The sequence below is a fragment of the Megalops cyprinoides genome, chromosome 3 (assembly GCF_013368585.1).
Source record: "Megalops cyprinoides isolate fMegCyp1 chromosome 3, fMegCyp1.pri, whole genome shotgun sequence".
Classification (NCBI taxonomy): domain Eukaryota; kingdom Metazoa; phylum Chordata; class Actinopteri; order Elopiformes; family Megalopidae; genus Megalops; species Megalops cyprinoides.
Window position 1 is genome coordinate 28,151,565 of NC_050585.1, and position 11,159 is coordinate 28,162,723.

An 11,159-nucleotide genomic window follows, 5' to 3' on the forward strand; every position below is an offset into this window, starting at 1 on the left:
GCAGGTTCCGAGAGCCCCCAACCCCCCATGGAGTCTACTCCATGTCCATCTCGGTCTATCTATTCCTGTATCCGCTTTGCTGTTTCCTGTTTGGTGCTGAGAGAGCTCACCTATTGGTTGTTGACAACGTCCACGCTTGAAAGTCATTTGGTGTAAGGCCAGCATAAATTGCAGTTAAAAAGGACTCTACACATGTGTTTCATTTTAATGTAAATACTAATGTTTAAAAATAAATACTTAAATATTTGAGCTTCTGAAGCAACATGAGAGGTCTAACAAAGGGGTAAAACAGTTGTTGCCAAAATTGCAGGTGCATCAGTCACAGAAAGGGCAAAGAAGGACAAGTTGAAAATCATGACCACAGGTGCCAAAGAAGAAAAAACTGCATCAGGAAAGAGGAACGGTGATTTCAAGTCAAAGCTCGCTGACAGGGATAGACAAACACTTTGTTACAAAATACGACAAACCAACAGGCTCAAAAATTACCACAGAATTGACTCTACACCTGTGATCCAGTCTAAAAAAACTGCATATAGTGAGCTTCAGGGAGCTTATATTTACAGTAGGGCTGACAATCAGAAACCACTTGAAACCAGCCAATGTGTAACCCATAACCTGGTTCAATGAAATAACCTGGACTTCTGAGCACTGGAAGAAAGTAATATGGTCTAATAAATTGTCTCTTATTCCTTTTCCTACATCTGGATGGGTTCATTGTTGGAGAAAGCCAAAGGCCAAAGCCTTCAACCTGTATTACCTGTTGCCAGCTAAGATAGCGGTGGATCTGTTATGGTATGAGAAGTCACCTCATGGGAGTCATTGAATCAGATTACTCTGCGTGGCAGAATTATGGCCAAGGAGTGCAAAGCCATTTTAGGTGACCAGGCTCAGCCTATGGTACACCTCAAGATGTCCAGATTCAAGAGTGGCTACATAAATACCAGGATGAAGTCCAACTTCCACCACCTCCCCAAGTACAAGATCTAAACTTAATTGAACCTTTATGGGAAGTTCTGGAACACAAAGTGTAGAGTAGATTTACACCTCCTTCATCTCTCAAAGAACTGAGAGGTAGCTATACTTCTTAAAGAATTGTCCAGTATCCAACTAGATACATTCCAATACTCACATAATAGCAGATTATAATAAGGAATGAAGTTGTTCTGAAGGAAATGGGCAGCCCAACTCCTTATTAATTAATAATCATATATTGTTTGGTATTTCTATTATTTTGTCTACTCCCTGTCGCTACTTTCATCTGATGTTATTTCCCACGATAGCAAACCACTGTTAAATGCATTTCGTATAACGTACTTTGTCTGATTCAAAGACCGATCATTCACATGAGTGCCCTTAACCCCGGGATCTCAAAGGCAAGATACTGAAGGCGCAGCTGAGCTCGTCTGAGATGATTTAACACGTTAAGCTGAATACATAATGTTGCACGATTCTGTTGCAGTTTCAGCATCTTTGTTAAAGTGAACGCTTGTTATGGTTTCCCTTGTGTTGGAATGAATGACACATTTGCGTTTGATAAAGAAATGATTAACTTAACCATCCTCGAATTGGATATGAATAGTCATATTTAAAAACTACAGAACATAGCCTACTCTGGCATTATTTATATCTGTTGCAAAATAATTTGGAAATAATGTGGCTTACATCTTCTGATGGAAATTCTGCACTCGATGTATTTTGCGTAACCTGGCTGAGCGAAGCGCTAAAATTATGACCAAATGGCCAGTGTTGTACGTATTAGGAACGAAATTAGGATTTCTATATTACTCTACGAGTATCGTATCGCTTCACCAGCGCAAGTGTTTAGAGGGGTTGCCAAGTACGTATGCAAATCCATCCTGGGTTAATTGCGCCAGAATTGTAACCAAATACCTCTGCAAAAATCTAGTCTCTTAAAAGTTCAACCATGCCACCCTTTTCTCACTTTTCATTCGTCGATGTTCGAATAGAGGGTTTTAACTGGCATCACTACTTCCCAACAGCGCTTGCAATATCGTCATTTTGCTTCCTGTGGGCGCACGTCTCCTGATTGGGCAACGTCCTTTCTGCTTCCTACGAATCTTTCAGCCTACAGTAACCACGGACCAAGACACGTGAAGGTCGGTGATTCTGTGCTGTGGAGGAAATTGCATGAGTATACTGTAATTGTACTTACCTAATAGTAGGGACGCTGTGGGTAAATGGATAGCCAAGGCGTCACAGCAGATCCCCAGCTCCAACAGTTTATTGAAGTGGAATCACAAAAGCAGAGGTTTCAACAGCTTGTACATCAGATGACCGAAGTCTGCTGGGTAAGCTGACAGGCATTATGCCGTTTGTTTTGCTTAAGCAAGATAGCTAGCAAACGTATTATTTGCATGCGTATAAACGGAGAAAAATTTCGTATCCTACCCAAGTACCAAGATCAGTCAACACGCAGTTTAAATATTTTATAGTTTGCCATGTTGCCGCCACAGCAGCAATGTTGTGAGCAAGAAACCATCGCTCCTGTATTGACACAAGGGCCTTGCAGTATTTCCATGGCCGTCGTTAAAGGCCAAGAAATACTGGCACTATTTCGATAAAACATTACGCCCTTTTAAGTCGCTTTTGTTTACAACATTTGTATTATCCTTATAACCGCCAATTACGTAACTGTCCTTTCTCCGTCACTGTTTACCAGTGTGAAAACTCAGCAGTCTACAAACGTCTTGGGTTGGCGTTGCTTAATTCATGCTTGAGTATTCTGCCTAGATGAGAGATTCCACTGTCTCTTTGTCTGTGCAGGAGAAATGCATGGAAAAGCCTGGCCCAAAGTTGGATTCCAGGACAGAAGCATGCTTTGTGAACTGCGTTGAACGCTTCATTGACACAAGCCAGTTCATTTTGAACAGGCTGGAGCAGACCCAAAGGAGTCGTGGTTCCTTCTCCGAGACCATGTCTGACTAGCTGTAGCTTGACCATAGGCTAGACAGCCAGCCAACCAGACAGACAGAACTCTGCCTAACACTGAACTGTGGGCAGATGGGTACCGGCCAGGTTGTGCAATGCGAACTGAGAAGGGCCGTGCAGAAAGCAAAAGGGAAGATGTTCTACAGTGCCTCAGCAGCTGTTCTTTGTGCCATTTTACTAGAACCTTTGATCCTGATTTCCACCTCAGTTCCACCCTTCTATGCAGGCCCTGTTGATGTGTTATTGCAGTATCCCTGTTTGTGGAGAAAACCCTGCAGTTGCCTTTCAGAAGTGAGTCAGCACAGAGGTGATGCCACTGAGCGTGTAACAGGAGCTCCCTTCACCTACAGCATTGCAGATCTGATTAGCTGATGATGATTCGCCTGATGAGGAGCACTCCAACAACAAGAGCAAATCGTTGCAGCACAACTCTGCAAAACAGGGGCACAACAACCCAAGCTATCCAACTACGGAAATCCAAGTACTATTGACAGAAAACAGTATTTATTCAATTGTATTTGTATTGCAAACTGAAAAATCCATTAAAGTGAAATGACTCCTCTCTCTGTTCTTACCCATTCTTCTTACCCAGAGTAGCCGTTCTCATGCAGTACATAATTAAAAATTATTTTTTAATTATGTACTGCATGAGAAGTTTTATTGTGTTAATTATGTTTTGCAATGGTCTTTAAAAATAGTTTTATTTTACTCAGCAACAAATTTCAGTGCAAGGTTTGAGGAGGGGCAAAGGGTGGTCTTGTGAGTATTTCTGACGTTTAAAGGGCATGGATTTGCCACTGTGAAAACTAAAGTTGCTCATGTTAAAGCTCTCAGTCTCTTTACTCTAAAAGAGAGGTAAGTCTGTCAGGGTAAAACATAAATCCAATTGTACATCCAACATGTTTGTCTCTAAGTGAAAAGAATGCACTGACACATATGGCCAATCACTTCAAAATGTGACAACAAAAATGTTTAAACGAATGTATCGCAACATATAATTTGTTTGTAAATCACAAAATTCAGGTGACAGACCTCTGACTTTGACTGAAATTATTATTGGCAAAGAATAAGGAATTAATATGGAATGTGCACTATATGTTCAGGCCTCACAAGAAAAGTATTTGGCAAGATCGATGATTTTAACAACGTTAATATACACAAACAGATTATGTAGACAGAATCTTTTGTGCAGTATTGTACATACAAAATGTCTGAGCATAAATGGCAACACTCAAGATAAATTCATTTATGCAGTAGGAATATAACTACCTAGTTCCTCTGTTAATTTTGCACAAGTAACAGGCACACAATTCTACGGTCATGAACACTACAGTACATTCTAACAAACCAGCTGAGATAAAACAGACTATAGGAACTGTCAGAATTGATTTTAAGTATTTACTCTCAAATTCAAATTTCCTTCTGAAAATGCAAATGATTAAAATGTTAATAAAAACACTGATTTTTTTAATGAAAAAAATCTACACATTCAATAAAGTCAGAAAAACTGTGGCAGACTTTAAATACACACTCTCACATTTGGTGGAAAAAAATGTAAAAATAAATATTCTTAATGAGTCACCAAGATTTACATATATAAAACCAAGGCACATTTTCCTGGAAGACTTCACTAACATTATGGCAATCTGTGGCTAGTTAATAAAAAGTACAGTGTATTAGACTCATAAAAAGAGAAAAATATGACTGCATTGTAATATAAGGTTTTGGTAAAGGATTTAGGTATTCAAAAAGTGACTGTTCCTCTCTACCGAGTACCCATTGGCAGCCCCCTTCCTAGTGGGCTGCACACCCTCATGATTGGGCATCTCCTGATTGGGCAGGGCTGCATAGGACTGACCCCAGAAGGGTCCCCGATGATCCTGGCGCAGGAAAAGCGGGAGGGTGTCCCAGTTGAAGGTGATGTCCTTGAAGGCGTGGAGGAGGAAGATACCCAGGATGATGGTGAGGAAGCCGCTGACCGTGCCTATGGCGCCGTCCGCCGTCATGCGGAACCACTCCTTGAAGAGGATGGCAGAGCAGGCCATGACCGAGGTGGTGAAGAAGACATAGTAGATGGGCGTGACGATAGAGGTGTTGAAGATGTCCAGGGCCTTGTTCAGGTAATTGATCTGCATGCTGACGCAGGCCACCAGGAGCACGAGCAGAACCCAAAACAGGGGCTCCTTCAGCACGGCCTTCCCCGAGAACAGCTCCTTAATGCCAATGCCCAGGCCCTTCACGCAGGACACAGAGAGGGAGCCGATCACTGAGCAGATCAGGATGTAGACCAGCACATTCTTCTGCCCATAGCGGGGAGCGGCCACGAAGATCAGGACTATGCTGCTCACCACGACGCACACGGCAAATATGATGAAACCTGCAAAACACCAAAGAGTTTAGTCCATCACAGCCTATAGACGATGCAGACTTTATTACACCTTCAAACAAGCACATGAAAGCCCTGCAAAAAACTATACTCAAGAGAAAATGTTCTATAATTACTGCCTTTTACTTTTCTACATATGGACTCCTATTTTTTACATCGTTCCTGATTTCTTTGCTCATGTTTCATGCAGCTTCTTTGAACTCTGATGAGTCAACTGGACATAAAGGGCTGTCACACCTGGGTCTTTAAGCTTCTCTGCCATGGCGCTCAGCGAGGCCACCTCCTCTTCCTGTGGGGCATGCAGGACCATCACAGTGGAGCCCAGGATACACAGCAAGCAGCCAATCTTCCCATGAACATTCAGCCTCTCGTTTAGGAAATAGGAGGACAGCACCGCGCTGTGGGTTCAAAGGAAAGCAGACAACTCCTCAGCTGCAAACATCAGCACATATAACCACAAATGCCAACTTCTGCTCTTTGCACATGACTGCAGCCGCTCTGTGTTCTGCATCGTGTCAATAAAAATTAGACTTTTTCAGTGCCAAAGCAAAAGCACCAGTGTGTACCAGTTAAGTTTCAAGATTCAGCTGACAAAATCACAATATATGCTTTTGTAGTAACTTTTTCAGACTTCTTTGTAATTCCTCACATCCCCCTGTATCCCCCATACAACCCCGTGCTCCATTCACTTACCTCACTAAAACACTTAGTGCTCCCAAAGGTGTCACCAGTGTGGCAGGAGCAAAGGCATAAGCAGCAAAGTTAGCTGCTTCTCCTGCTCCCACTGAAAAATATGAAACCATCCAAATAGTTCTTATTATTACTCTGCTAGAATACATGGGCAGATTGAAAACAGAGACCGCTTGTCTCGTACGTATTCTCACTTAGTTGGCTGATGAATGTGTGCTTTTGTGGAGTTTCCAAGTATGTGCCTCATTATGTGGGCCTTAAGGTTTAGCTAGCATGCAAGACAGCTGAATTCCAAGCAGGAAAATAACACATTGTGTGAAACAGAAGGAAGCTGAGGGAAAGGCGGGGGGATGTCTGTAAACACGGACTACTTAGTATATCGACAGAACTCTCCAGAAAAAACATCACAATTCAACAGCGAGAAAACAAAGAAAATGTTAATGTATATATAAAAAGTGGAAGTAAAATGCAGCTATCTTACTGTGTGTTTCAACAGCTGATCTATTATATGAATTGTGTATTTAAGATGGCGAAATATCCACTAAGTTTCTTACTTGATATGAGTCCTGCCCACCATAGCCACTCTTTCAGGTATGCGTGTCCACCTTGTCCTAAACGCAAGAAATATGTTCATGTTAAATCTAAAACCGAGAGAGATCAGGGAGTTAACGATTAGTTTGAAAAGACAGACTATCTAGCCAGCAACCACCTTTCAGATGGAACTATTTGTGAATGTTTATAGCATTAGCTAGCTAGCTGGCACTGGATAGAGAATCTCGAACATATATGTCCAAAGAATATATCTCGCTGAGCTAGATAACTCGCTATGTAGCTGACAAGTAAAGGAGTGGTTACCAGCTCTCGTTGAGCCCCTTTTCGTTAATCGCAAAAGACCCTTTTTCTTCAATATAAAGCTCCCGCCGATGAAGATACTGGAGCTGACTGCCAGGGAGAGGCCAATGTAGAAGTCTAGTCGATTGACAACATCGAGATCCATAGGTAACTGTTCCGTTACTCCGCCAATAATTTCCGTGTTTAATTAGCTATTCTGATAATAACTTACACGCTAACTAAATAATTGCATCTGGGAAGCTTTCATTTGGACGTTGTAATCCACTTCTCACACCAGCTAGTCAATCGAGCTAGCTCGCTAGCTGACCACTTCCTTGTTAGCTACGTTCGCCCCCTACACAGTCTGCTCTTACTCAAAGTCGTTTAGTTGCGTTTCGACACTTTGGTCTCACAGTTAGGTACCATTAAGATTTCGTCTCTCGACGGGGAATTGACAGTCCTGCTGTTCACAGCGTATATTTTCATGCGTGACTGTGACACGTAGTTACACATCAACAGGTGAAATGCCGGGATGTTTTTAACCAGCTGGCTACACGGTGAACACCAGTTGTGAGGTATTTGGGTGCAGGGACGTGCGCCTCTGGAGTTGCCATAATCGGTAAAATCCCCCAGGCACGGGGGAAGTAAGATGCTGGCTATATGGGGTGTACATGGTTGAACGGAACTGACGTAATTATGGCTCTTGAACGTTTACTTACATCCAATCAAAACATTCACAACTTAGGTGATACACAGGACAAGCACAGTTTGGCATGGAAACATTGACATTTACACATTACAATATCTTATTTCTTCACTCACAGACCTACAGTACATCAGTACTAGTCAATCACATCTGCAGAGCCTTGAGACACCTCTCTGGTGTTTCCCTGTGTCTTTGTATGTTTCATTATAAGTTATATGGTAGTTGACATAATATTGTGTTTCTATCCTGGAAATTGTGTATCTATCCCCAAAACACTGAAAACTCAATTAAAATATAAATCTATGCTTGATCATTTTATGTTATTTTGACCTATATTTGATAAGTGCACAATATTCATATACATAAGTGTGAGTTCTTAAATTTGGGACAGTTTTGTTTAAGATTACATGCTGGATTCTGCAAGGATCTTAAAAGGCTCGTCACCAAGGTTAGCTACCTATCTTTCTGGACTTTTGTTTTCTGCTTTGGCTCTAGCGGGAAGGGTCAGTTTTGAACAAAGATTTTGCAACTTGTGAACCCTACACCCACGTTATATTTCTTCCACAAGTAAGAAATCTTAGGCAACCCAGTGTAACTGTACTACACCTCTGAAAAATTACATTAGCCTCTAATCAAGAACCATAAGTTGACACAACATTCAAACCTGCATCTCAGCACTTTCAGAGAGCACAGCTTTCCCTAGCTAGGAGCAATCACTGTTTAGATAAGTCACCCTAACAGCATCTGAAGTATGATACCAGTTGTTCAAATAACTTGAAAAATGCAACTTCTGCTTTGCACCTACCTTATTAACTCTAGACATTTCCCACATGCTTGTCGCTTTCCTCTATGTTCTTCCCCTCTGTCTCAGTTGCATCTCTTTCATCCCTTTTTGAAATACCTTTTCAACGAGGTCATCGACCTGACCCAGAACTGTACTTGTTTACAAATTCTACAGTAAAATGTTTTCATACCATGAATACATTGGCATATATCATAGCATTAATACAGTGCATAATGGATGATCTATTTTCCTTCATGTTCCTTTCAACAGCCACATATGAAGGCCTGAAGGCCTAAAGGTTGGCCACTCCTGTTTTAGAGAAATTAATCTAATCGGGAACATTAACACCTGAATAGTGACATTCTCATTAAAAACAGTGCACTTTTTCTGGTTTTGTTGGCCAATTGGCATTGACATTCAATAGTGTCAGTAATCCCAAATTAAGAGTGGGTGATGATATGTTTTTAAGTGAGCATTGATTAATAATTAATAATGAATAATATCTTAATAAATAAAACACAACCAGCAAGAGAAATGATTCAAGTACATGACTAAGCACTCCATTCAAAGTTTCAACATATTTAAATCAGCCAGATGTTATAGAGGATTGCGTTAGTTCTCAGACATCTTCTGCACTTGTGGGAGGACTACTTAGTGTTGCAGGCAAAGCAAACTATTGTTAGACCTGAACGTTAAAACCTGTCTACTGTTATATTTCAAGAACTCATGCTTATCAGATGTAATGATCTAGGAGGCTAACGTTGTGTCTATTGTTTGCTGTAGACCTAAGCATTGCAATTTATCTAACCTTGGAAAACATTGTCATGTCTGTGTGTAGGTGTGAAAGGAGGCAATAAAACAGAAAATATTTTTTTCCAACATGATTTCATTATTGTACAGTATGTCCTTTTTAATTTTGCAATGAAGAGTTGCCATGAGATATATATCTCTTGTTAATTTAGTCCATTTTAGCTCAGTTTTGCAAAAGGGAAAGTAGGTGTTTGGGATCTGACTATGGGCTTGAGTTAAGGGATGTAAGGGAATTTAAACTGAGACAGCTGGGTTGGTCGAGAGAAAGAAGTGAATTGAGGGAATTGCTGTAAGAGAATATTGAATTAGGAACTGTGTGTTTTGAATTGACTTAAAATTGGAATTGAGAGGAACTGAATCTGAATTAAAAAGAAAAACTGGTGTGGAACTGGAATCAAATTGATGGATTGAAGGAATCTAATTTAATTGAATTTTATGGAATTGACCCTAGCCCTGATAGTGCATTTTGTACTGTAACTCTAGCATGTTTCCCTGTTGTACAGCTGTGTGTCCATATTGATGTATCACCAAATGAGGCATGTTTGTTTTTCACAAGAAAGTAAGAAGTAAACTTTGTCTGTTTGCTGTCCCTGTAGCTGATGGCTGTTACAGCCTGAGTTGGGGTCAATTCTGTTTCAGTTCAATCAATCCAGGGAATGAACTGAAATTCAGTTCAAGAATTGAATATTTCCCAACATATTTTTTGAACATTAGTGAATTAATTCATAGAATTTTATTTTCTGAAAGTGGGAATTACTGAATTCCTGAGTTCCATCACGTCACTGTGCTTTGGACCAGCACAGCATTGAGTGGACTCCCGAGACTAAAAGTAATCCATGATCATTTTTGTAGAATTTTATGTCTGTCTAATTTATGTTTTAAAGAAATGTTTAATGTGTGTTTTTATTTACTATTGATAAATTTCTTTCTGTTGTTGTTTTAATGCATAATTAGCACTGTGAAGAAAATGGATTGTTAATATTTTTGATATAGACAAAATGACGTTTTTTATGACGTAAAGTTAGGATGTGCTTAGCGACCTACTCTGATCAGTTCAATGTTCTTAAGTTCTTATAATGGCTCCTCGTTAATGTTACAGACTGCTGTAGGGTGTATGTGGAGACATCACTTGTGCTAAACTGATGTTTTTTTTTCCTTCTCAGTAGCGAATATAACCAATTGACCTGCAAAACTAATGTTATGGTCTGTAGTAATTTCCTCTAAAGGAACAAGAGGAACAAAAGATTCAAGATGCCTGCCAAAAAGAAGGTATCATTACATTTTTTTCCTTTGAGCCTTTTTTCCTTCATCCTTTGAATTTCTCGCTGATGTTACACAACAGTCCTGTCCGGGCATTATTCACAAACCTAATTTACATTTCTGAAAAACCGTGGTTTGAAAGTAAGACTAAGATTTACATATAGATAGCATTCTGTCTTCATTTGCCCCAAAGATATGCAACAAAGCAGTTTAGCCAGATCTTTGATCAAAATGACAGAAAGACTGAGCGAGTGAAAGGATCCCACTCTGTCCTTTCAATAAATCACTTAAGGAGCAGTGCAGTATTGATTATTTTCGCTTCCTTAATCTCTAAATGTGCTTCTTGGCATGCTTCCAGCCCCCTCACTTTAAGTGCTGAGTCCTGTGGGTTTGTGTGGGTTTGTCAGAGAGTTCGTGGAAGGCTGATGTCTGACCTGATTTGTACTGCAGTACATGACGTCCTGTAATGTGAAGAAGGAGGTGAAGAGACAGCTGAGCACAGATATACAGAGGTGGGCAGCGTCCGTGTCCTGCTCATTCAGACCTCCCTCATAGCATGCATGAAATACCGTTACTGAGTGGCCTCATTGTGAGCTCAGAATTCTATATTACTGAATAGCAAACAGACAGACTGACTTGAACAATCTCTTGAAAGGGTTAACATGCACAACACATAAGATTCACTTTGACCTGGACCTTGGGCAAGGATGACATCATGGAGGATGAAACCAAGGGGCCAAGTA

The 11,159-nt window shown here is 40.5% G+C and overlaps 2 protein-coding genes across 3 annotated transcripts; one reads left to right on the forward strand and one right to left on the reverse strand.

Moving 5' to 3' along the window:
• The first annotated feature begins 2,084 nt into the window (after positions 1–2,084).
• Positions 2,085–3,502, forward strand: LOC118774354 (mitochondrial import inner membrane translocase subunit Tim8 A). The gene is made up of 2 exons (XM_036523680.1): positions 2,085–2,309; positions 2,785–3,502. The coding sequence occupies exons 1-2, from the start codon at positions 2,199–2,201 to the stop codon at positions 2,944–2,946; spliced, it is 273 nt and encodes a 90-aa protein (XP_036379573.1). The 5' UTR covers positions 2,085–2,198; the 3' UTR covers positions 2,947–3,502.
• Positions 3,503–4,543: 1,041 nt separating this feature from the next.
• On the reverse strand, positions 4,544–7,418 carry LOC118775038 (magnesium transporter NIPA2-like). Of its 2 annotated transcripts, none has more exons than XM_036524723.1 (5): positions 7,280–7,418; positions 6,580–6,636; positions 6,029–6,119; positions 5,573–5,733; positions 4,544–5,326 (listed from the first exon to the last, which is right to left on the reverse strand). In XM_036524723.1, coding segments are annotated over exons 2-5 (894 nt in total). In that variant the 5' UTR covers positions 6,581–6,636; positions 7,280–7,418; the 3' UTR covers positions 4,544–4,685. The 2 variants fall into 2 exon arrangements, with proteins under 2 accessions (XP_036380616.1, XP_036380615.1); XM_036524722.1 differs by having other exon boundaries at positions 6,881–7,418.
• Positions 7,419–11,159: the final 3,741 nt, after the last annotated feature.